The sequence below is a fragment of the Hylaeus volcanicus genome, chromosome 7, assembly GCF_026283585.1.
Source record: "Hylaeus volcanicus isolate JK05 chromosome 7, UHH_iyHylVolc1.0_haploid, whole genome shotgun sequence".
In the NCBI taxonomy this organism is placed as follows: Eukaryota; Metazoa; Arthropoda; class Insecta; order Hymenoptera; family Colletidae; genus Hylaeus; species Hylaeus volcanicus.
Window position 1 is genome coordinate 15,422,578 of NC_071982.1, and position 27,400 is coordinate 15,449,977.

Below are 27,400 nucleotides of genomic sequence, written 5' to 3' on the forward strand. Positions count from 1 at the left end.
TTCGAGTTATTACTTTTTATTTCCAATACTTGAAATTGAAGATAACTTTACAATGCGAAAATACGTATGCTTGTAGGTACATACAATCGATGCCTTTCGATATCATTCGAATATTTAAGATCTAAAAAGGCTGCGTGATAACTCGGCCCTACAGCAACCGACGAAACAATAGGCATTAACGAGATTCAATTTGTTTATAAATTACAATTATTTCGGTCGCGATGTTCCCCGTTCGCGTTTCAACGCAGTTGTCATAATACCGAGTAACCATTTTCTTCTTTTATATATTAGGTTATAATAAAATAGTTGTACATAGCAATTATTCTATTCATAGTAAATGCAGTAAGCTGACTAGTAAATTTTACAAATCACAGGTAGGAAGGGAGTGTCGCGTACGCAACACAGAGGTATGTATTGACAATTTCTTTCTTTTTTTTCTTCGTTTTATATACATCTGCTAATTTCATCGACTCAAATAATTTCATCGTTTAATCATCATCGAGTATTTTACAATCTCCTCCTTTGATTCTTCTTCGTTAGATAAAAGTTCTTGCATTCACCATTCTCTATGGAAAACATTGAAAAATACCGATACAGCGTAACCTTCGATTATACCAAGTTGATCTGCAAAGTTTTACGAGCATACACGCTCAAAATAATTAACTTACTGCATAAAGACACGAAGCAAACTTCAATTTTACGCGTGAATTGATATCTGTACCTTCTCGCAACTTTACTAACATACATACTGTCATACAACACAACAAATGACTCTCATTGCAAACGTACACAATTACAGAAGGCTCTTCGCTTAACAGCTTGTGAAAATTTAAGTACAATAATAATATATATGTCATATAGTTCATTTAATATTTGTAATATATTAAAAACTCATGTAAACTCTCACGCCTTACTCGTCATCTGTTTAAACGTAACAAGTGTTAATTACTAACCCTTCGACCAAGATTACCTTGGAGGGTGAAATAAGAAACCTCTGCATAGGGAAACGGTAGTCTTGTAACTCAGAACTCTTCACTTGGAGTCTGGACAGGCTTCTTATGCAAGATTTAATTATCTCTGATGCTTTGACTCGAAAATAGTACATACTCGATTAAGTAAAGCATTTGACATCGCCGTACATATGTTTGTCAGGAATACAATTGTAAACAATAAGTTTTGTGGATCTTGGCTGTTTATGATTTACACGTTTTCGTCACACAAAGGTTTCGCTATAAAATCAAATCGTCCATGACATCAAAAATATATTAGGATAACAAAGAAAAGATACATTTACAAAATAATGGCAGTACGTACTTCTCTACATGATAACCTTAAATTAAGATGACGAAGCTTCTTACACATTTATAATGGACGCAAACCTCGAGATGGAACAGATATGCATGTATATTTTGTTAAAGAGATATTCTATGCAAGATGCAGATATAAATTCAAGCAATGAAAGGTAACATTTGAACGTGTACAATTTAAATAAAATATTAAACTAAACATAATATCCCTCGTTTAAATAAATATATTAATTTCTCTTATGTGAAATAATACTTTAACCAATGAATCTTTAAAGATGAAGTATATCTTACGCTATAAATAAAAAGAGACTATAACACAATTGTTCACATGTTAGAAAACAAATCGAGTAATTTCGCCCAATTCTTATCGATAAAATTCAAGTTATTATAAAAAAGAAAAACAATACGATTCAATGCGATGAGAGAAGGTGAACATGATTACATAATCGGCATTTAGCGCCATAGTTTTAAGCTTATTCGTTGCATAATTTCTTCATGCAGGGACACTTCTATAAAATTCGAAATAAAAATGAATAATGCCAGAAGAAGCCGATTCCAATGCGTCGCGCTATGAATACAATAATGGTATCAACAATATTTCTGTATGTCTCAATGTACGATAGTATACCTTCCTTTGTGCCCAACTAGCAAAGGATAACATTAGAACCGTTTAGCAAAGACAACGTTAGGACCGTTTTTATTCACTTTACGTGAGATCAACTCACTGCAACATTTAATATACTGAATAATGATGGTGCAAGATACTACGTTTCGCTCAACCCTTCGCGGACGGGCATTTTGGAGCAAGACGCAAGTCCGCAAAGGGTTGATATCTATCCATCGTATGCATTCGTATCACAGCAAATGAGTTGAGTTTGTGTTCTACCAATGATTCAAGCTGGATCCAACTGGATCTAGCAACGGAAATGAAAATACACGAACATCGTTGCATATAATGAATGTTACAGGTGAGAAAGCCTGCGATATATGACCGTCGAATCGCGTACAATGAATATGCTGTGGATGACAAAGCCTGCAAAATATGCGACTGAAATATATTCTTTGGAATTCTAAGCTGCAAATCCTTGTGTATTAAACACTGACGGCATTACATGGATGGATACGACAATTTTACTCTACTGGATTGGTACCTGCCAAACCATACATTTCTCATTTTTATTTCCATCGTCGAGCCACAGTAAAAAATCCTGTGGACGACGCGTGCGTCTCATTTGAACTCAATTCACAGGAAAGGTAATATCGTTAAGCGCGTCACCGAACCACGACATAAGTCATTGTGCGAGTGGTTGTACCATCATCGCCGCGAAAAGTACATTTTTGTTTTATCTTAATAACAATTCTCGCTCGAGTTCGTTAACTGTACTCTTATCACCTATTGCACTTCGAGATACTTGATCACGCGGATAATTCTTAACCAAATTAACGCTACACCGTCCGTTCACTTTAAATCGATTCGTTGAATGTTTTGTGTATAAACTGTTAACATTTATATCTTACGCCTAGCAACTATATATCCGTTGTTGGACGAATTGAAACTTTCAGACGAAATGTTCTTAAATAATATACAATTTGAACATACAACAAAATAATCGTACAAAAAAAAAACAAAAAGAATTAAAACATTATAACTGCCAGTTACGTTTCTGCCTTTTAATTTGACTAGATGAGTAAAGACATTTAATGAAACTATGCATAAATAAGAGAAAAAAAAAACATTGCTCTCACCAAACAAAGTATAGTTAAGTAGGAACATGTTTGTTAGAATTATTAAATATGGTAGTCGTTACGTAATACTAAGCTGCCTCTGAAATTGATGGTAATAAAACTTAGTGCGAACTAGTTAAAACTAATCGACTGGTTAGTGTAAATAAACGTACACAATCCAACGATGACGAACATTCGCAAACATAGTTCGGAAAGAACGATAGATTAAGTTCGTTCTTGTTTTCGATTTAAAGCAAGAAAATTTTAATATTTTTCGCGATGTAAATAATCGGTGAGCTTGTCACGTTTTAAGAATCAAACATTGATCGCCTGCTCAATAGGCCGACATAACCTATCTTTGTTAATATTCGATAATTGTTCAAAGATTTTATCCTAAAAATGTTCCAATTCAATTGGCCACCAGTTTCGTACGATAAAACTCGCGAAATCTACGCTCGATGGATGTTGATCCTCGAGACATTTCTATCCAGCAATGATGCCGAAGACTAGCTTTAAGGTAAAACCGTCATACAAGAACGTGTACTTAATTGTGAACACTATAGAAAAACTTCCTTAAGAAGGCTCGAGAATATTCGTTGGAAGTATCGTATAACGAACTTGTCTAGCTTAACAATTATAAGCAAACATTAAAGCGCTCTCGAAGCGTACCCAAAATATTAGCTTTGTGATGTTTTCTGTGCTTACTCTCGATGGGAAACGTTCAGATTGTGTCTGCGTATGAGTGTATGTGTGGATGATTGTCCACTTGTGCTGGGAAGTCCTAGAACAGCCGTATTTAGTATCTTAACGAACTAACACGGCTATAACAGATATTCACAGATTGTAGCTCAGCTATGTACGCGGAGCTTTCGTAGGCCTGATAATAGACTGATTACATTTACACTGCTCACTGGTGGCGGCATTTGAATACACGCGAGATGTAATGTGCGGCAGGGAGCCCAATAAATTAGGACCTGGCAGGCTCCCTGCGAAGCCGCTTCTCCCTAAGAAGCTGTGGGCACACTTGTACAGTCTCGTTTGCAGAATCAATATATCGTCCAAGTCCGCTTCGCTAATTGGTAATTAAATTAATAAATTGAAAGATGATTGAAAGAGGTCGAGTGGAAACTTACCTTGCAGCGGCCAAGAATTTCTGGAAAAGCCTATTGGGAACGGTGCGAGGACGATCCACCGTATCAGCGTAAAGATCCGTTTCTCGATTGTACAGATGTAAAAAGTCTGACAGCTGCTTAGCAGTAACAGCAGCACGATCTTTGTCGCTTAATTTACTGCTTGGTAACTGTGTGAGAGAATAAGGAAATAAAAGACCCTGACAGTTTGCAGGTATGTGTGTGTGGCTTACCGTGAAGAAGAAAGGTGTTCTTAAATTACTAGCTGACTGCTGAAGAAATTTTATCACAAGTTCGCAGCACGCTGGGTCAGCATTGGATTGCGATATCTTACGCAATATGTGGCCTAAGTATAAACCGAAGGCTTTTCTAGCTTCTCCAGGACTAAAACGAGTTTTGTTACGCAATAAACAAACACCTCACTTAATTCAGAGATACAAACTGATCTGTCTTATGTTCCAATGACCTACCTAAGTTTATTTCCATCGTGCATGGATTGCACCACTTGACTCTTATACTTATGCTTATCGGTGTCCATGTTTTCTTTGCTATCACCGCGATCCAAGCTTTGTTTGTGACCCTTTACCAAAGCTCTCTCGTATCTTTCATATCTGCATTAAATTATTACGAATTGTATGATACATATACGATAAATTATGGAGTTTTGAACGTTTCTATGAACATACCTAGATAGTCTGTCCAGAGTGACTTCAGGGATGATGAAGCCAGTAGTGCGACTAGCTGCAGGGAACAATTGTTCGTGCAACATAAGATTGTAATTAGCGTTAACGTGTTGCGGAACTCTGCCTGGTCCTAATGGATCCGAAACTACTGGTATCCCCGTGGTTGGATCTGTAAATACAGAACAATACCGAGTACAAAATCAATAGAAACACAACAGATAATAATAAATATTCATATTTACCTAAATATTGCGAGTACATTTCCCACGATTTTGGACTAGGAAATATACGAACGAATCCTCCTCGTCGTTCAAACTGCGCCTTCGCAGACGCTACTATCCGTTGCTGTTCGCTTGTTAATCCAGTTTTATTTATATTGCTTTTGTTTACGTTTTTCTTCCTTTGCGACAACGTCTCAGCGGAGTGTACTCTCCTACACTAGAAATAGCGAGATGCTAATTTATACGAGCTCAACTGACGATGATAAAATCGCGAAGGGGAACTTACGCTAGCTATTCTTTTAGTAGAGGTAACAGTAGCTCGATTCAGATGTACAGTTTGTGGCCGTAAAATTGGATCAACCGCAGGTATGCCAACTAGGGTGAGCAGATCGGCTATCAAAGCCGATTTCAGTCTAACGTCGAGCGGCGAATCGCACCCCAACGAGGGCGTTAAATTCACTTCTAGTAGCCATGGCTTCAACGTGTCGTCAATAAGAATGTCGAAGCCAAACAGTTCTAAAAAAAACAAAACAAAACATGTATCACAAAATGGCCTTAAACCATGACTCTAAACCAAGTCTTAGCGTGATAGTCTTCATAACATACCAAAACAGGTCTCTGGATGCTTGACAAATTGCTTAACGCCGCTAACGATACCAGAGGCGGTCGCGAGGATCGATTTTATTATAATATCTTCTATGCGTTGCATCAGCGACTCCGTGTCTTGCCCCATAGAGCGCAAATGTCTGAGCAACGCCGACAATGTCCACTTGTGACCCACATCTTCAGCGTCTGGGTCCTCGCTTCTGCAGAAAACGTGAAAATGCTAAGCAAAGTCCAGGTTCGGAATCTACACGATGCAAATGGTACAGATGTTGCTTACTTGACGTAATCTACGTGGAATTTGTTGATGCTGTAATTGCACAGATGCATGCAAGGATTCCAAACGTACTGATTACCACCATCGTACTTGACCGTGGCGAATCTGACCAGACCCTCTTCGTACAGATATATCAACAGCGGATCGTAATTCGTTACGGCGACGTACAGCCGTAGATCGCATTTGTGCCCGTCGACCAGAAGGGGATTGTTTATGTATTGTGCAACGATCACAGACTCATCCGTAAGGATCTTCTCCGGCTGCAAGCGAAACGTGATACAGTCTGTATTGGTAGCTGATGAAATTGCATATGAACACGCGGGTACCCTTCATTAATTACATCACGCTAGGTCAAAGAAGCTTTGGGCGTTACAGGGTGATGTAATTGATGAACAGATCCTCCCTATCGACAAACGCATAGAAGAGATGGAGGAACATGCAGACATTGAGTAGAGTCTTTCGTTAAAAATGAAGCGACCATCGTGGGTGAAAAGCGCGAGAAACATGCGGTGTAGGCCACGTAACCTAAACTCGTATCTAAAAATTATTATGCTCACACTGTTAACAATATAAATGCCACGTCCGCGGGAACTGGCTTTAGGTTTGACAATCCAGGGTCCGCGATACCTGAAATGCGCAGTGAGCAATTCCCTCGACTCGCTGGGCAGTAGGAAGGTTTGAGGTATGAAGTCCAGGTTTCTTAGACCTTTGCTGCGTTGCATCGCTTCGATGTTCTTGTACAGGCGGTCCTTCCGCGTGATTTCGTACGACCTGAAATGAAGTAACAGAGAGTTGGAACGAGTCAACAGTTGTTCAGCTTGGCTATAATTTCAGTGTTAATTACTAAAATACTTCCTCCTCCAATCTCGAAGATACAGTACATTTAACAAACACATGCTGTTCTCGGTAGTTCTTTTATGCAACTAATGTATAAAGCATGTATAAGTACAGTGATCCTCTCATTCCGCGCATCAATTTCCATTCATTCCCCTTAATTGCCCAGAAAAGTATTCCTCCGGTTAGATTGTGAGCAATATACATTTACCAAGTGACTAACTTAGATCCTTAACAACCAAGTCCAAGTAATTTTACCTGGAGTTTCTTGAATAATTTTTTAACAACGCATCAACACTACTCTGTACCTTGGGAAATGATTCACTTTCTGATGAGGCATCAGATTGCGAAGAATGTCCGGCTTCGGATGATTCCCCATCCACAGGATGTTGAATTCCGACTCGTTGATAGACACCTGAAACAAAAACCGTTATCGATTTAGCATCCTGTTGTTCTCGACGCGATCAGGCGTGAAACGCATTCTGATATCGCTCGTAAACATCCAGCGGATTTACCAGAACGTGGAAGTGTCGCCGGAGGCTTTAATATTCGCTCTGCATTCCTGTTCACGCGGATCGCCATCGCCATTGCCATTGCCATCGCCATCGCCTTCGTTGCGACCTTGCGGTTACTTTTCGTAGGAACAATGTGTCCAGGCGTATACATATGTATACACGCCGACGGACTGCTAATCACCGCGAAGGACGCTTTTGCGCGACAAAACACGGATCAAGAGTCATTGTCCAAAGAGGAGATTACTGACGAGAAGTGCGCAATACCGGGTCGTTTGAATGAAACCTGTGCTTCAGATTACACGAATACGCGAACTGTTGGCTCCACTCAAATTGGATTACCATAAACTCTAACCGAGTGGTGGTGCACATTACGTGCATGGGTCGCCGTAGCGGCGTCTGTGGAGTGCAAAGGGTTAAACGGTGGAAGCGTATCTACCACGATCGCTTTTAACGTTCATGAATAACGCGGTAATGGCGTCCATAAATCAACGGTGGATGGCGTCTCGACTCGATGACTCACACCGGTACATAGTTCGTAGCTTTACGATCAAACAAACAGCGATCGTAAACCATGATCGAGATAGTAACGAGATCGACTAGTTACCAACCATCGTAACGATACCATCAGAGATGCCCTTTGGAGCCATCTCGATAGCTCCAACTTACTTCCTGGCCAGTATTAGTTATCGATCCAGATAAACAGATTTGAATTTAGTACTCCTTATTAGGAAATAAGAAATTTAAAAAAGGAATAAGAGTTCATAATGAATTAAGGGAGTAAGGTAGGTAATCCAAATTAAATCTACTAAAAGTGATCTTGCGTAGTCCCTTTTTGAAGAATGTTTGTTCGCACGACTAACAATAAGCTGAGATACTCTCTTAAATGAGTAATTAGCCCCTGAGTAATCTAACGAAATAACAGGAACTAAGAAGCTCCCACGAGGGGAAAGGAGCAGGAACATCTGGTACAAAGCATAAACAGTCGACGAAACGTGAACGTAATTTCCAGCTCGGGGTTTGCGTTATAGACTATGACGAACAACAGGTGAGGACACAGACGGACCCATGGTGGGATAACGTTTGAGGGTCGCGTTTGGAAAGGTCCGTGACTGAAAAATTAACCGGTCCTCCGAACCACGGGAGTCTCGTGCGATGTAGAATATCCGTAGAAATCGGTCTACGTGCAACGTATACCGTGTCCCTGGGTAGCTGTCGGCGGATTTCTTATTTAATTTCCGCATTGCTCCGAGGCGAGTGCAGTTCTCTTTTCGATCGATCCTCGACACCGATCGACGCTATCAAGAACGACGCTAACGAGGCCAGGAGCCTTCGAGTCGAGTCGATTCGTAGCCTTAGGGCCTAACCTTCGCGAGCTGTGGTCTGGTGTTCCTTGACTTCCTCGGACTGTCGACGAACGTACAATTTCGAATAATTTCTCTGGAGATGTTAAAGGGACCTCGATTATTGCAACATCGATTACTGCATGGGGAAACAGAGAGAGAGAGAGGGGGTGGGGGGAGAGCTGCTTCCTTGATAATTACAGAGGTGTTGAGGTTCTCCGCCCTGTGGTTGAACTTGAAGAAACAACGCGCGAATAGAAGAGAATCGTTTCCAATGCGTATTTGTTCGATCATTTAACTATCCAATGTTATCCCGGTATTCGTGACGCAAACGCGAGTCCATTATGCTGCGAATGGGCGGAACAAGAGAGTCTGCATCGATAAATGAAACGAAAAGTCAACGAGCCTGTGCGTGTTCACGGTCACGTAGCCTACGGGGAAGTCGTCGAGCAACATCATCGCGACCCTTCTCCTTACTTCCGCTCCTTGTAGCATGGAAAGTGTGGTATAAGGCACCAATTAGGACGAATCCTGTCTAAGAGGCGCGTGGTTACCTCGATATCCCCTCCAAGCACGCAACTAAGTCGTCCATATTGGTCCTTCTCTTCCCAACCTGATAGAAGACGAGTAAATCCAAGTAATGGGGGTAACCACGCGCATCTTATGCAGAACTTGCTTCATACCTTGTAAACTGCCCTAATTTTCCCCTTATATGAAGCCTACATCTGCAGTACACCCCCTATCTTATCTCCACGCTATTTCCTATTTTCCTTACCTGTACGAAATTGCAACAAAACGTTTCTGCATCGTAAAGCGTCCATAATTCGTTTCCGCATTTCTCAGGTTCACCAGACGTCTAAACTCTAAAAGAAGAACGTCCTCGTGAATCAAGTAATTGATCGGTTAACGTGTCTACGTTTTAATCTATTTTTTTTTTTTTCTTAAACGATGATTAACGGAAACTCGCGAGACGACGTCAAAGATTTCGTGGAAACGGCGATCGCCTAACAAAGTTTATTAGAACTCGAGTGGCGTCGAATCGTAACCGAACGGCATCGAATTACGACGAGGTCGATCTTGATCGGAGTCAATCGATACGATCTACATGCGTAGATCGCGCGAACGATGGCGTGCTCCTTATCTCGGATGGTTAAACGCGAGACTTGCAGTCTGCGGAGCAAGGTGAATTATATTCAAGATTTCATAATGAATAAACAACGTTTAAAAATTCGTTGAAACTAGTATCCAGACGAGAGTTAATTCGCCAAAGAATCTACAATTTTGATGAGGGATTGCCTTGCTTTATGTGTATTCAATTAGGGTAAAGAAAAAGTTCATTTAAAATTAACTCGCTGTAAAATCAACATTTTAATTATTTACACTGCTATCCCGAAATTACTTTATATACACATTATCTAACGTCGGTACTCGACCACCAACGATCGCTCGAGAGGATAAGTAGAGTGCTCTTCTCAGAAATGAGTCCCTCTTTATTAAATCGCGAGATATCCTACAATCGCGGCGGGTCAATAAATAAATAAACGAGTGTGTTTTAATGTCTCTTTGGCGAAAGGGGCAGCAGAGTGGTCGAACACGTTCAGTCGCACGCAGAAGTGTGCTACTGTATGTGGTGGACAACCAGAAAGCTAAATGACGAGGTCGAGAGCCGAACCGAGTTGCACCGAGGCCAGCCGACTCGAGGCGAATCAGGTCGATGTCAGACGAGACGAAGCGAACTCAACCGAATCGGGACGAGTCGAGCCAGCAGCGCATGCAATTCCGTGATGATGGCAGTCTAGCACGAGCTGTAGCTCAGGAGACATCCGTAGGGGACTTGCTTGTTTCAAGGTAGGCACCTGACGCCTGACTATCTTTTCAATCATTTCTCTTACCACTAACGACAATCCTCAACGTTGCTTTCCTGAAACTCTTTATGCTTTCTTAGAAAACGGCACTAAAATCTCCACCCAGCGATTTCGATGCATCTCCTCTACTTAAAAACCTGACGGACTGTATTCAATCGCTTCTTCCTGCTGCGTTCGTTGACTGCTGTGCTATAATCTTTCGTGTGATCTTGAAGAAAGGAAACTACGATAATTGCACAGAATTTTCTGTATCCTTGTCTTGGCTCCCTTTAGACATCCTACGCCTAACTACCTACTCCTGAATGCGATCATTAATCGTATCTGTTCCTGTCCAAATTAATTACTGCATGTGCGTGTCTGCAGTCTTAGCGAAAGGGACTCATCTATGACAATCAGAGTATTTGGGATCGTGAATTGCACGTGGCTAGATTCGCGTCAGTCGTTAGTTTAATAGGAAATAAATATACAGGCTGCCTAAGTAAAATCCTGTCCTTTGATATCTTGTATACTCTAACGATAACACGCATTTTTCTTAGATTGTTGTTTATAATATTTCACCGTATCAGAGATGTAGAGTACTATCATGTTTTAAAGATGATGAACGCATACGATGTGTACACTGATTAAATCGCAGTAAAAATCGGTGATAGACAAAAGTGGTAGGAAAACAATGTACTCCTCTCAAGGGAAACACTCGTACTTCTTGAACTGAATCGCGCGCGCATGAGCCTACAGCTGTTTTCAAAATCTGTCTTCTGTATCCAAAACAGTCAAAGTCTCCTTTGTATCGTTCAACTCCAGCCGCGATGCGTGGACAGCATACGTTTGGTATACCTTGAATCGTTAAACAATCGAGACGTAAAGTACGCTGCTGAAAACAGCGTAATGAATAAACCTCGGGATTTATTCATGAATGATCGATAACATTTCTTTATTCTGCAAATTATTTATTATTCACGAGCAACATTATTGTTATTCTAAATGTGGAGAAGCGTTGATCGCATGAATATCCATTCTTACTTTTATCAAAACATTGAATGCTTTCGTTTGTAAGTTGAATCTCAGAAACTAAATAAAGTACAATACACATTGATCATACGATTGTTTTCTAATTACATCGATCGGTGTAGAAACGCGCACGCATAGTGTCAGGCGGTTTTAAATACCGTTACTAGAAAGTAGCGTCGATTGCTCGCAAGTAGAATGAACGAAAAAAAATGGTCCAGTGAAAGTGTCGCAGCGGCGTGCGTCGGATTCGTTGTGTTTGCTTTTATGTAACAGATCGTGTGAACGACTCACGCGGCAGAGCCTGGCGTGCATCATTTGCGTTATTGTTCTGATTTCAACGTTGCCGAGCGTCACGTGCTCTGCTTGGGATGATTTCCAAGTTCGGCGGAAGGCCGTGGCGTCGTCGCCAATTCGAATCTCTCTGTAGTTGCCGCGCGGACTCGTTTCCTTCAATCGTTCTCAACGCCATCCTCCTACGTGAAAACGACCAACACATTTCACGAATCTACTGTATTTATAACTAGGCTAGTCATTAGTGACGCGTTTAACTACATTGGAACGCGTGATAAAATCAAATTTAAGGGAATGCTAAAAATAAAGGCGATGGAGAGCGTAGGATGTTCACCTCTGATAAAGTGCTACCTAATATTTATTTCAATTACGATCGCGATAAATTTTCAAACAAATAGTTAGAGAATCGGAATGCATGAGCTAAAGGTGGATCAGTACCTCGAATATGGGAATCGCTTGGATTATCGTGGATCTATTTATGTACGCTCGCGTGTCGAAGACGAAGCTCGAGTTTCAACTAATTGCGAGCTCGTGGAACGTTCTCACCTATTTCGCTCCCTCAAATTAAAATAAGAAGTAAAACGATCGCTATCTTTTAATGCAATTTCTACCTATGGACGAATTATGGACGTGGTCGTCGATTCGTGACTGTACCGACCGAATATCCTGTTTTTGTAGGTTATACTATGTGGTCAAATAATTCAGTCGATTATGGTTATTTTCAGGCGCGATATGTTAGGTAATAAATTAGCATTCCTCGTATTATTGAAACGGAAAATGTCGGATGACAAACAGCGGAGGCACGAAAGTAATAACTATGCCTGTTTATTAGCTTTGTAAAGCACGATGCTGCGTCTTAAAAGCGAAGCACGTTTTCTAGTTTCCCTGATAGATATATCACGACACAGGGAATAACGAAGGAGAAACGAGCATGTGTGCGCATGAATACATTTCTTTTATCGAATTTAACGAGGTTGAGTTGTAATAATTCAATCTCGAATTTCACTTATGCCCCTAAAAATATTGTCACAGCCTCGATATCGTCTCGAGAGTTAATGCTGCAAAGCATTTTTTCTTCTAATTCACTAATGACGTAGGAACATTTCTTATCTGGATAAAAATGTCGAATAACAACCGGTTGATGACGTATTTACCTAATTGCGTGCGATGATATGCAATATAAACTATCATTAGAACACGGAATGTATTGCAAAATACTCAGACATGCCAGTAGATTGGTTAGTCTAAAAATATTATCGTAAATGATACGAGATTTGCTTCGCACAAGTAAAATGGCGGGAAACATGGTCCTCTAATTGTTTCGAACAGTGGTAATCTTCTATCACTGATCTACATATACATATATGTAAATATATATCGTCTGCTTCGAGTGCAAAAATAGTTATAGAATAAATTTGAATTTTAATTAAATGTCAAAGCACTCGTTTCGCTGTCTCGTCAAATACCCGTGTCTACTTACCAATCGTCCCATTTCTAATGACAATAACAACCCCTTCATGTCCTTTTTAATTCCTTAGCATGTAATTTCGTAAGAAATATGATAGAACAAAAGCAGGGCGTCCTCTCGTCTAAAACGCGAATGAAAGCGAGAGTTTTTTACTACTGCTAGTTACGTAGGAAAGTTGTTTACTTTGCTTCTGTCAATTAATACGGTCTGGATAATATATCTCCGACGTTTGTGTTAGTGTCTAAGAAAAGGAAACTTACCTAATGCGTTTCGAACATACTTAACCTCAAAATCATAACACTAACATTATTTCGATTACTAACCCTTCATGCACAATTTCATAATACTTGACAATAATAACTTTCTTTAACATACAAATATACGAACATTATAACAACCTAGTCCTAATCTTCTTATAAATATTGAAATCATTACTGTATTATTATTGTTATTATACATTGATAAATGTATCACACATTACAGTGAATGAACAAGAGAAGATGCCTGGCCACCGTCAGCCTAACTCCCTAGAGGGGCTTAGTTTGGGACGTGTGTGTCAACAGCTCGACGGAACGTGCCGAAGGCTTCAGGTGCTTTCACAAGAGTCATCCACCGCACAAGTGTTGGCTTACGCTAAGCAGACTATCAGACCTTACTATATAAATGCTCTGCCAGCACGTTTAAGGTCTCAAGTTGTAGAGGAGACATCGAAAATGTTATACGGGCCTGCATCTGATGGATCAACATTAATTTCTGGACCAGCTCCTTTGTATCTACTGGCCCTGCTTCTTGGGCATGATATAAAGCAGTTGAAAGTGAATCTCTGTTGTTACTATGGATGTAGTCATCAGACATCTTTGTTAAAACTACTCGCGACAGAAGGAATTGGACTAGAATCTTTGGAGTTTGCACGTTCAGCTCTACTAAGATTAGACTGTAAATTACTGAGATCTGCACTTGTGAATATGAAAAATCTGGTAAGTCTGACTCTGCGTAACATAGCCAGTGATGTGGTGCTTCAAGTTGTAGGAAAGGCTTGTCCAAAACTGGTACTTTTGGATGTAGCCTGTTCCAGACAAGTGACAGACATAGGATTAAAGCAATTGTTGTTGCAAGTAGAACTTAGAGATAAGGTGCCTCATGCAGCAACGCAAGAACCTACCAGTTGGTCTCGTTTGAAAACATTGCTTTCTAAATTAAAGATGAAGAATTCTACGTCGCAAAAGAAGGAAAAGCATGGGGTGCTATTGGAATATTATGAGAGCAGAAACTTTCTCTGCGATACACTCAGAGTACTCAATGTTGCAAACACTGGGGTGACCAGTGCAGGAGTACTTCTGGCTTTGGTACATGTTCCACAATTGGAATCCTTGGCAGAGTATAGCCATATGGGAAGAGTGGTGGAAATCATGAGCAAAGGGCTAGTTGGATTTAAAACTTCGTTTAGCCTAACTCAAGCGAGAAGTTGCAGAACCACGCCAGTTCGTTTGGAACTTTTGGCGCAGGCATGTCCAAAAGTGGAAAAGTTACACATTTCGGAACCTCATCATCCGCCTGAAGCTTTGCGACTATTCCCTTACGTTACTTCTCTAAGTGTGCACAGTATACCACCTCAAAAAGAATGGCTGGACGGTTTCTACGACTATCTTCGCACGAACGGTCACAATTTACGCGAACTTAATCTCAGAATAGCTCAACACGAGAATCCTATACAAGTGGACTTGAAAGAAATTTTCAGCAGTTGCTGCAACCTCAGAACATTCACTAACGATGGTTCGAATACAATTTGGAACGAAGGACCCGATCCCCCACCGCTGAAAAGTTTGAAGAAGATTCAATTGGGATGCATAGTAAGCGCTGTCGCGATAACAAAAATTCTTTTGTTAGCTCCACAGTTGACAGCATTGCATGTTCATAGCTGCTTCGATCTTACAAACGAACATTTGGAAAAGTTGTTGAGTGCGTCGAATAAGCACAGACATTCGAGAAAATCTGATAAGTGTGAAAATAGTTTAGTACAAAATCTGACTTGTTTTTATATATACGAGGTCAGTAAAGTGTCAGCAACGACCGTGCTAAATATGTTTAAAAACTGTAGAAGATTACGAAAAATTGGAAATTTGGCGAACTGGGGTTTAGACTGTGAAGGCGTTAGGATGCTAAGGACGACACTGATTCGGGCAAATTTGGATGTGGATCTATGTCCAGGAGCACATTGGTTTTGGAGCAACTGTATTCAATAACAGACTTACTACACCTACTGTACTAATAATAAAATTAGCTCCATAAAAGTTCGATTCATGAACCAGCAATTGCCATTTAATTCGGATCTGTTATTCTTTAATAGACTGTAAAATTGTCAGTATTAAACATTTTCTTAATGAACATAAGACAATTTGTATTTTTTTAAAAATACGAAGAAAAGTTTGTTACGTATTAGGTAAACATAAATGAAACCGTAAATCTAAAAAGAATAATAGATCGTTTTCTTAGAAAAATATGTATACTGTTCGACTCCGTGTTTGGTTACGATTATAAATGTTGAAATAACATGCAATAATAATGTATTACGTGTAACGCGAAGAAATGTATAGGGCTATTCCATGTCATAGTAACTTACTATACATTAATACTAATCTAACAAATAAATCAAAATATATAATACTAAGTCTAAAATTTAAAATATCTCTGCCTGTACAAAAAAGTCAATGTTTCCATAATAAATGCGATTTTAATGACGAAACAAATGATATAATAAAACATATTGACAAACGGAATGAATTTCTTTTCGAGTCGAAAATAATGTAAATTTTGTATATATTTGTATCGAATGACAATTGAAAACTGAGTGGTACATGGCATCCGATCATAATAAAAATTCCTTACAGAAAATGTTGGGCCGTTTTGTTTCGAAGTCTGTTATTTCATATAAATACAAAAACAACTCACCTCTATTAAGCCATGGGATTGCAGCAAGAGATTGATGAGCTTTGTATCCGTTTGAAAAATCTTATAGGTCATATGTAACTTCCTCGCTGGTGGTTCTTCTGGAGGTGTTGCTAACGCGGAACATCTGAAAAATAATTAATAAACACAATGAAATGTGTAACGACGATAGAATCACGAGAATGTAGATGTTACTTTTGTAACTCACTTGAAACGTAGAATAGATGTTTTGTTTCCAGTTGGACCATTCAATAGCCATTCGTTGTGCTGAGGACTCTTGTCCTTTGTTGTGCTGCAAGAGCATATTACAAAAATCGTAACATAAAGCGCGGGAAAATGAGAATGTTGAAAACGAAACAAGTGGATACACGGAAAAGGTTTCCTTTGGTAACGTAGTTCTATAGAGCGCTTATCAGACGTCGGTAAAAAAGTATACGTTTCTATGAAATACTTTCCACTTGAATTATTTACAGTTCAGCTTAATGCGTTACACATTTGATTAACGAGGTATTAGATAACAAGAGAAAACGAACGTATCGCGGAAATGAAGTATTGAAACTTGCGTTAGTGGTTCTTCGAACTTTCATTCGTACCTTTGCAACGTTTCGGATTTGTGCGGCCTATGTACAAGGGGTTCCAGTGTTTCTTCGCTGCTGTTTGACAACTGTGACATACCAGAAAGACTGGAGGACGACATCAGCTCCTTTGGTCGTTTCCCTTCCAGCTTTCCAGTCGTGTTGCTCTTCGTTTGGGACAACATGATGTATCTGGAATTTTACAAGGAAAAATATTCTTTAATCATAAACATTCATGTTCATTTATTTATTGAGACAGTTCTCAATTGCCTATAATCTTAACTTAATCATAAAGAATCTATGTCTCGATATTTGAGATCTAGATAAACTCGTTTCCCAACGACCTGTCTCATCGTCGAACGTTAATGAGATCATCGTCGATCGAGGATCGTCAGTTCGAAGGGAAAGTCTCTCGAGGGCATAGCATGTGCAACGTCAATCTTGTTAACGACGCATTCAGCGTAACGAGAGAGCATTAGCGTTCGCGTTTCCCATGTTGTTCGTTTTGGGCGTGTAATTACACGCTTCGACAAAAACGTCGATAACTGTGCCAGCGAAAACCAACGAAGCCAACGAATTAGTAAGCGCCACCCGCGTCGCTGGCATTCGCTGCGCCGACAGAGTTCCTGTTCTGCCATAATCTCTGGTTCTACCTCGAGTCGATTGGCTTTGTTTCGACTGTACTCGGCGTCGACTTCTCATGAACGTACAACCTGTGCTGTCGCACAGGGGCCGTTTAGAAGAATCTCGCGCTCCGTCTAAAGAATTCTACCTCCTAATTATCTTCAATTAATTTGTGAGTGAAGAAGAAATCTGAGCTTTTGCTTTTTGAATCTTTTGAGCTTATCTTCTGTTTGACACAGGAAAGTTTGAAAGTCGCAAAAAAATGGGATTCTATTAGAACAAGTTTAGCTTGTTCTACTTGTTCGCGTTAAGTCGCATACTTATAGCTGGCATCGATTTTCCGTTCTGCGTTTCCGTGCACTTTGCTCTTCTGGCGCTGGAATGTTAATGGGTGGCAAATATAACCGCGATGTAGCTGCACCTTGACTCTTGCCAGACTGGGCGAGTTTATGTGGGTAATCGGATCAAGGTGCGCGATGAAAGAAAATTAAAGAGAAACCGGCGTCCACGATTAAAACCTGAAGATCGTGTTCCGTGGAAGGACAGGTCGGTCGAAACAGCATCGGTGTTCAAATATTGGAACCGTACGCCATCTATCGATTCGAGTCGTTTTTCCTTGAATATACATTGAATTCAGGGACTGTTTCATAAATGTACTCGTTCAATATTTAATAAGTCTGCGAATGCTATATCGCCAAGCATCTGTCTTCAACGATAAAACTGTTCCACTCGATTGATGGATAGTTACAATTAGAATCTTTTTTCCTTCTTGATCTCGATTTGATCAGTGATCGATGGAGGGTGGCTCAGTGGAAAGAGGCTTTTAACGCCTTTGCTAGTTTATGTAACGGGTGGAAGCGTTTATTGGTGAAAGTAGTATGGCTTCAAGGGGCACATGTAGCATCAATAGTTTGCTCGTAGTAGAGGTTCGACTTTGTTAACTTTGTTTGTTTTACTAGGATTTCTTCAATGTCACTCTCGTTGAAAAATGAGAACACCTCGTGTTTCCACAGTAACACCCCAACGGAAGTAAAAAGCAGGTGACGCACAAACGTGTCCGTTGTTATCATAGCACACGTTCGCCTAACCCCACACCTAACGTAAGGGAAGAATTCCTCAATTTAATCGATTCCCCGTCGAAAAATGTCTCGTGAATCAGACGAGCACAGGACAGAAGTAAAGAAAGCAAAAATATAAACAACTGGAAGAATGTACGAACGGTAGACGCCATTTATCGTTCGAGTGAAAACAAAAGCGATGGGCGGATGATACGTCTGACAGATGTCAAAATTTCCAGTCCCATCTGCTCGATGCAGTAAACCCAAAAGAAAGGAAAATGGCGAGCACCGCGACCGTAAACATTGCCTACGGCCAGAGGACGATGTGAGAGGACGAGCGCGTAACAATGGAAACGCAACGAGGATGGACGTGTCTGCGACGATCACTCGAGAGCCCATTAGGAAGCGTGCCAAAATCGGTAACAAGTGCACTGCGTGGATCGTGGACACGGCATCGTTCCCTACGACGGGAATCGCTTCGTTACCAGTGGAGATCATCTTCAAAATCCTCTCCTACCTCGCGTACAAGGACCTGTGCACAGTCAGACGCCTCTCTTTATACTTCGAGCAACTTGCGCGCGACCCATTTCTGTGGCGAACTTACGAGGTAATCGAATAATGCTCGAGTCGTATAGCGAAAAATTACAATTAACTAGGGGTGTGCGGGATTCCCGAGAATGTACGGGATCTCGACAATGTACAGGATATAGAATAATATCTGGGATTTCCGAAAGTGTTGTTATTCTTGAAAATTTCAGCAATCCAAATGTACGGGATGTCGAAATTCCCGGGAATCCCGAACATTTACGGGATCTCGAAATTCTCGGTATTGGATATGGGTGTAATAAATGAGTTTTTTTAATAAGTTTGAATTCTACGTTTATTCAAATGGCTCGGAAGGACACGTTTACTGTTCAAGGAACGGACGAGAACTAAACTGAAAACTCAGGCATACAAGGAAGAGAAATCTAGCGTTCACTTAAAGAAAGAAAATTCTGCCTGCGCTCTGTTTATTACCCTGGCCTTCGACGACGAACAGTTAAGGGTCTTCAGACCTGGTGGTGCCAGTCCGATACTCTAAATTACAGAGAAAAGGGCAGTGTCTCTCAACGCTAGATTCACTTATTTGAAGTCAAATTATATGTTTATAATTCAACACTCGGGAATCCCAAATGGTTTCAGGATCCCGGAAATTTACGGAAATCCCGGATGTATTCGGGATTTTGAAATTCTCGGGATTCCATCCCGATCCCGGGAGGAATTCCCGTCCCGACCGGGATCCCGCACACCCCTACAATTAACCCTTTCGGTACGGAAGAGCTGGCCGCGGTTATACATTCGTGGCACGAGAAAGTTTTCCACAAGAGTGGTTGCACCGTACGGCAGCGTCAGCCGCGAGAACGTGTTTTGCGCCATTTGTAGAAATCTCGAGCATGATTGACACTAAACTTTTCTAGTTTTGTAATGCATAGTATAGAAAGTAATCACTAGACTGCGGATCTTTATGCAAAATAAAATCTTCGCGAGCATGCCTAGAAAAATTGAACCTAAATAGGAATTTATTTTATTCTGCAAATAGTATAACATGAACTTTACTTTCAGTCTTTTTTATATTCTTCCATATTGTTTGCATTTTGTAGGTTCTTGCACATTCAAATTTCCTATAAGTGCATAAAGATCCGCAGTCTAGTAATCGAACTCGTTTCGTGGATGTCGCCTATAGGCGGGAGTAGTACCGAAAGGGTTAATAGTGTTTGTAAAGCATTTATGAGCTGGTTCAGTTGGTTTGTCGAGTACATTCTTTTCAATGTTTCCAATCGATCGTGCTAACCAATAAATGATCCGCGGTCGTTGACCACTGATCCGTTACATGAGCATCGGTGCCTTAAATAGATGATAACCGCAGAAAACGTATCCGTATCAGCGCGTACCTCGTCATCTGGTTCTCCGATGAAGCTAACCGCGATGCTGGTGAAACGACAGAATGCTTTCCCAACAGAATACAGCTGTTTAATACCCGGAAGCCACGCGAACACATGGAATAAACCCGATGGGAGTGATTCTTGCCTACCCGGTTGAGACCACTAGATTCCCAACCGAGTCTCAACCCGAGGGACACTACTGTAACTCTGCTAAAACCTGTAACCTGACGAATCACAAACGAAAGATGGTACAATGCTAATTCCAGGTGACGAACAACGAACAGGACACTATGAAGGTGATCACGGAGCTGAAGAGGATGCCCTTGCTGAGGACGTTCAGCATAAGCGTCAGAGCGGACTGCGACGAAATCCTGCGACAGTTACCGATCACGAACAAAAGGCTCGAGGAGTTGCACGTTACCAATTGCACAGGTTCCATTGCAGTCATCGACATTCTACAATCAAATTTACTTGTTTATCAAAGTATCAGTCTTTAGCCTGGGTTACAAAAACTCCCTTTCACCGCGTTGCCACACAACAGAGAATATCGCATTCGACTTTAGTGCCGTGTTGAAAGAGATCCGTTTGACGCGCAACCCCGTTGTAAAACAGAGCTTCGTTCGTTAGTCGAATATTAAACAATGCGTTGCTTTAAAAACGTTCTCTTTCAACAGCCGAGCAAACGCAACGCTCTTGTTTGGAAACGTGTCGAAAGAGAACATCCATTCGCGGAACGCTTTTGAAGTCAAGCTTCAGCGTTCGTTGAATATCAAACAACAGACCTCCTCCCAAAACACATGTTGCCAAACAAGCGGCCACGATCTCTGATTTTACCTACGCAGGCTCGACGTCGAAACTGTACCTACGCTCTGCTCAGCTGATCCGCATACTGGAGAGGTGCCGCAATTTGCACACGATCAATATACTCGGTAACAGATTCCGCGGTCGGAAATTCTATCGGCTCCTGGCCGGCATGGGCCAGCAGCTCAGAACCTTCAACGCCCCAGCGACGAGTTTGCAGTTCTGCACCTTCATCAAGTGCATCAGTCAGATCACGGAAGAGGACCGGCAGACGATCTGCTCGATCTGTGCCGGTTCGAAGAACTGGGAGCCCTTGTACTACTTCCTGAGGAGACGATCCGACCGCGACTCGTCCACGATCCTGATCAGCTACCTCAGCAACGACATTGTGCTGACCGACGTTGGTCGACCTACTCGCAACCTCTCCATCACCGTAGCAACGCGTTCCTGACACGAGCAAGAAACGAACAGGGGTTGTTCGGTGTCGTGACAATGTAAAAAGTGTAAAAAGCTCGCAACAAGGCAATTTCGTCCGATTTTTATCACACTCCGCTAAGGATACGTGTGTACTCTGTTACGTTGTACAAATACATAGGCACTATGCATACTTTTCCTGAGAAGGCCAGTCTTTTCGAAATCGGCACAGCGATCTAGGTAACGAAGGTGATCTGGATAGATCGATACTTTGGTAGAGTGTATAGTGTGGTAAGTAGACGAAAATTAAGAAAATGATAATTGGAAAAACGTGCTTTTTAATTAAGTTTTACGACTTCGCAAGATTCGTCGTCAAACTTTAATTACCAAACTGTGAATATTCATGCATTTGTGACATACGTGAATATACAAGGGTGTGCGGAAACGCGTAAAAATACTTTAATACAAATTTCTACCCTTCGTCGGAATGTATTAAAATACGAATTTGCATAAACATCCACAGTCTATTCACCGAGAAATTGTCGATCCGTTATACGGTAAACGAAATGGAAACGAGGCGAACGAGCTTCAAACGGCAGTACGCGAATTAAAAGAGCTCGCCGCGATTCAGTTTGCTCTGTGAATGGTATCAGAGTCTTTCTAAAGAAAAGGTAGTGTCCCAGCTTCGCGTGAAATCCGCCACACTCGACTATTCGAGTAAGTGAATCGTTAGCGCCGCAAGGAAGTTGGTTAATAGGAGTTGTTAACCTCTGTTCTCGGCGGTGTAATTAAAACCTAAGTTTCCGTGATGCATGGAACACGCGATCCTCCCGGGCAAATCACCGATCGATTCTCATCGCACGAATGGTAACAAGTTTAGGTGAATTTCCCCCACCTTGGGTCTTTTTCGCCGCCTGATTTCACGAACGGGCCATTCCAAATGAAATCGGACACTCTTTAAAGTACCACTTGCAATTTCACCGAAAATTCATCACGTTGTCCTTGGGTATTCCTAAATTTGAAAGATGTTTAAAAAAAATTTCAATTCTCACCTGTTACTTCGACATTTATGATTTATTAGGAGTAGAAATTAATTCTTTGTATCTACTCATTGATAGCTCTAGCTTAAACAGATATACTTACTCGTCATTTTACAATCTTCTATCGATTCAAGGACATTAAGTTGAGGATTTAGAAGATTGTATTTTAATATAATAAAATGAGAAGTAAGTATTTCTACTAACTCTAATTCTTGGAGTTAAAATTAATTGATTACAAAGGCGTAGAATTAACTTCTACGCCTAACATTACAGAAACAGTACCAGTATTTTTTAATTACCCGTAAAATTTCAGAAAGTCTTGTAAAATAGCCTCGAAATGTCGTTAAGACAACACCAGATCCAAGTTACAGTGCAGTTGAGTAAATGTTGCCTGAAGGAGTGTCCAGTTTCGCGTAGAATGACCCGGAACGGTTTACGGAACTATCGATCACCGCATGAAATGCGAGAAGAAAAGCCCCGGTAGCTTTCGAGCTTGCAGATTATATATGCAAATGCAGTAAGGGGATCCTGATCGCGGTAGCAAACAAGCCGCGATACAGACATAATCCTCCCACTCGTTCTCGAGACCGCCAACAGGTATTTCCGATAGTGGCCCAGTCGAATGATAAAGCGGCCGGTGAATGCGACCATCGAATGACCCGGAAGTGACCAACGGTACCTCGTTGGTTGCATCATTGGACCCACGCGACGGATATGTGCAAACGTGTATCGTGAATCGTCGCTTCTCACGGTGGACAATTAACCGTGTCTCGTCACGTTTCGCTCGATCGACTATTTTGGTGTTTCGTTCTCGATTTGGCACGGTCACGATACACGGGGTACGCTATTCAGTGACGCACCCAGCGATTTAACCAAGGGGTGCAACTTGAAAATTAACAGAGACGAGTGGGTGGCATTCTAACAATTTATGAGAGTTAATTAGAGGAGATAGGAGAAAAGCTTGCTGCACTTTTTAAAATTGGATTTCTTTCGAAATTTATACAGAACATTTTCTTAAATTGTTGCAAATAACGAATATACAGTGGGTGTAGAAAGTATTCGTACACCGATCAATTTCCAAAAAGACTGTGTAAAATTGTAATTTATTAACTTATTTTTTTTATAAACAATGACATTCTACATATTCTCCGAAATCTCTAGAATAGATAGATTACAAAAAAAAATAGCTATTTATGTAAGTTGCGAAATTAAGAAGAAAAAAACAATTAATCGATAGAAATGTTGAAGCAATAAGTATTTGCGCAACTGTTTAAAAGTGCTTTACTGGAAATTTAATGTTTTGTGTACTACTGTAAATGGTTCGTCATAAGAATCGTACAAATACTTGTTGCTTTTATACTTTCACCCACTTTTCGCATTTTTTTGTTAATTTCACAAATTTTATTAACTAGTAAATGTTGTTTGGACTATATTTACCTTAGAGACTTCCGAGAATATGTAAAATATCATTGATTACAAAAAAAGAAGTTAAGAAACTACAATTTTACACAAAAGTTTTTTGGGAAATTGATCGGTGTACGAATACATTCTACACCCACTGTATATTAGAGAAGAGGGAACGCTATAAGACGCAACTATGTATTGTTGTCTATGAACCGATTTTGTTTGGGATCGAATCAGATCTCCAGATAAGGACCTCCGGTGTAATGATTAAATATGAAGTTTCGTGGTCACCCATTCAGCCGTTTGGATACAGTCTTGTTAACACTTTCAGTGCCAGTCATACTCATGGAAATACTTATTCAGCTAAAATTTTATTCTTATACAATTGGAAACTGTGTAATCTAACCTTTCGAGTTAGTATTCAGGTTTACAACCTGATCAAAATTCACGAATCCTATTCAGACTTGTTTTTATCTAACACATGATGTTCAGAATTAATTTTTAAATTCCTTAGTGAAAATCCCTGTCACCCATATATGGGTGATGTGGCGATGAACGTGTTAAAAGACATACATACTTTTTCATGTACTGTTTGCTCGCGAGAAGAATGCAACCGAGAATCCACGTTGAATGCCCCTTTGTACGCCCCTGGGTGCGCCACTGACGCTATTGTATCGTCCTGGCGCTCGCCAATAGGATTCCAATTTTGACAAATTGCGCTAGCTAGAGAAAACACTTCTCACAGGTTTCATGCACGAACCTATAAATCTACTCACACAACAGCAAACAAACGCTTTGCTATTACTCTATGCAACACTCAAACTAACAAGAATTATTTTACACCAAAGATCGCTTTCAATATTTCTCAATCTTCGCTATAACTGTCTTCGAAAGTCGTCGTTAGGAAAAAAAAAAACTACGACACAAAACACGAAGCTGACATTGGAATCCCTCTAACGTCTCTGGATAAACAAAACTATATATAAAGTTCACTCCAAAGTGAACATCCTTCCGACTATTTTTCTTTGCGAATTCAAAGGTTAAATAGCATCGACTCGTACGACAATGAAGCCACGTTTATACATACTTTATATGGGAATGAATTCGCTAGTAGGTGTATAGTTTCTAAGCATTCAACGGGTATGAATATTCAATAAACAACGCTAACGATCGTCAAATGGCAACAGCAAGTTCAAGTCAGTAGCATGTACGTCAATTTGATAAAAAAGAAAAAATTACTAAGAGCTTTTCACGACCGGTTTCCTTGCGTGATCTACTTATTTATAAGATACGTGAATACATCATTCATTTGACGAAGCAAACAAGTGGAAAATTCGAGTTAGGTTGACTGGAGGAGCGTTGTCCCTCGCAGAGGCCACGGAAGTAACAATTTGTCATACGATATGAGTCTCTGCGACCTGTTGTAACGATAGTGAAAAGGTCCATTTTCATAGGATCCTAAAGTTACGAGTTTTAATGCCGCGTCGTTGAATGTCACAAGCATTACCGTGAAAACTGTTGGTAAATATCGTCAGGGACGAATCTATCCCTCGATACTAATGCCATACGAAATATTTTTGAAAAGAAGAGTCACTCTTAATAATTAGCTTAGGTCCCTGATGAGTCTAGGTCCGCCACTACTATCATGATATTCTAATTACAGACGCATTAAGAATCGTGACTTCACGACACGTGAAATGAACCTTAATTATCAATTGAAATGTATACGTCTCTTTTCTTGAAGACGCGACGAACTATGGTTAAAAATGACCAAGATCTCACCGAAAAATAGTACGAATAGGCAGAAATACTTTCGCCAACCCTTCGAAGCAAACGTCGAACAAAGAATTGTTCCGTAACGCTAGTCGACCACACGCGTTCCGTTCCAACTTCTCGTTTATCGAATATGCAGTAGACTAGCTCAAAGTAGAGTCTCGAATTTCCAAATCGCGTTCATTTCTGTTCTAATAACCCCATCGACACGATTTTCTCTTTTAACAATTGCACGGTCGTTGATCGAGATAGGAATCTCGCTACCGTTTATGGTTCTGTAATCGTACATTATTTCCTGTGCCGCCGGTGAAAGATGCGATTACACATTAGAACGGTACGTGCAAGTTTCTTCGAATTTGTAATTAGTCGTCCATTATCGTGTAATGCATCAATTTTGTCATTGACGCGTTAACAAATTTAGAAACACGTTTGCAAAGAAGGTCAGGCGATATTTTGATTACATTTACGATAAGAAGTTCGTATCGCGACGATTTACGGGAACAGTCGATAAATTAACATGCATGGATCGTCCAGGGAACGGTAAATGAAATTACAAGTACAATAGAGATTGATCTACACTGAAACTTTAATTACACTGTTTTCGTTGCATTCGATACTGTATTCTAATTGTCAACATTTACTTATTTTATACTGTTTATTCTTAAGATTAGATCTTTCCACCAAGAACTACATGTCTTTGTTTCACATTCAAGTAAACTTGTTCAGTCAAATACGAAATTTGCGTCAACAACATACATATACGTATCACCCCAAATGTTTTTCTAGCATTTAAGAAATCTACTGCGAGACAATAATAGAATACATAAAAATACACACTGCTTTGAAATGAAAATGCTGAAAAACCGAAAACGAATGTCGTCGGAGATTTCCAACGGTTCTCCTCAAATGTCACGAAAATAGAGACGAGTCTACGATCCAAAATTCTCCAAGATGGCCAAAACTTAAAAATTCATTGTATAATAAATATATTCGATTCTTAATTAGACAGTATTACGATGGAATATCGCCATTTGAATAGACGATATACATTTTTCAACGAAATAAATAAAGTCCATGAAATTCTAACACTTTAACAGAAACGGAAACAATAAAAAAAAAAACACTACAAAAGCTATCAAAGCAAACGGTCCATCAACCCAGCTGAGATGAAAAGGATGATGCTTGTCACCCTGGCAGACGGCGTGCTGGCCGCGTGCTCGACAAACATATTAAAATAGATATACTTAAATGAATTATGTGACAGTACTCACCAACATTCGAAAGGACGATTAGTTTTTAATGAACATCCACGCGAGTAAAACATCACTATCAATGGTTTGCTTCAAATTATATCGGAATAAGGAGAAAACTTCGACAAACCGCAGCCATACCGTATGGCAGTACGACCAGGACTGCCTCTACCAACTGAGAGAAGAACTAATGGGGTATGTACATGCCCGAACAAAAGTTTTTGCTTTACCTTAGCAACGCTAGCCACGCCTTTCATTGTATTTGTACACAACGTTGACATTTAGAATCCAAGCGTTGTAAAACTGATTTTTATTATCGGTATTTA

General features: G+C 40.3%; 3 protein-coding genes across 6 annotated transcripts; 2 read left to right on the plus strand and 1 right to left on the minus strand.

Annotated features, from left to right (window-relative positions):
• On the minus strand, positions 1-27,320 carry LOC128879906 (tubulin polyglutamylase TTLL5). The gene is made up of 15 exons (XM_054129465.1): positions 27,096-27,320; positions 16,807-16,980; positions 16,422-16,505; positions 16,217-16,340; positions 7,089-7,195; positions 6,504-6,717; positions 5,950-6,206; positions 5,673-5,872; positions 5,353-5,582; positions 5,088-5,283; positions 4,849-5,014; positions 4,633-4,773; positions 4,396-4,546; positions 4,166-4,332; positions 1-4,104 (listed from the first exon to the last, which is right to left on the minus strand). The coding sequence occupies exons 2-15, from the start codon at positions 16,971-16,973 to the stop codon at positions 3,885-3,887; spliced, it is 2,424 nt and encodes an 807-aa protein (XP_053985440.1). The 5' UTR covers positions 16,974-16,980; positions 27,096-27,320; the 3' UTR covers positions 1-3,884.
• Positions 8,171-16,159, plus strand: LOC128879907 (uncharacterized). Of its 4 annotated transcripts, none has more exons than XR_008457721.1 (2): positions 8,171-10,483; positions 10,581-11,958. XR_008457721.1 is itself a non-coding variant. In XM_054129466.1 (2 exons), exon 2 carries the CDS (start codon positions 13,768-13,770, stop codon positions 15,508-15,510), a length of 1,743 nt encoding a protein of 580 aa, XP_053985441.1. In that variant the 5' UTR covers positions 9,029-10,483; positions 13,751-13,767; the 3' UTR covers positions 15,511-16,159. The 4 variants fall into 4 exon arrangements, 3 of the variants coding, with proteins under 3 accessions (XP_053985441.1, XP_053985444.1, XP_053985442.1); XM_054129466.1 differs by lacking the exon at positions 10,581-11,958 and adding an exon at positions 13,751-16,159 and having other exon boundaries at positions 9,029-10,483; XM_054129469.1 differs by lacking the exons at positions 8,171-10,483; positions 10,581-11,958 and adding exons at positions 12,012-13,130; positions 13,751-16,159.
• On the plus strand, positions 17,008-22,123 carry LOC128879910 (uncharacterized). Its single transcript, XM_054129479.1, has 4 exons — positions 17,008-17,584; positions 18,372-19,077; positions 20,659-20,824; positions 21,235-22,123. Exons 2-4 carry the CDS (start codon positions 18,694-18,696, stop codon positions 21,642-21,644), a joined length of 960 nt encoding a protein of 319 aa, XP_053985454.1. The 5' UTR covers positions 17,008-17,584; positions 18,372-18,693; the 3' UTR covers positions 21,645-22,123.
• Positions 27,321-27,400: the final 80 nt, after the last annotated feature.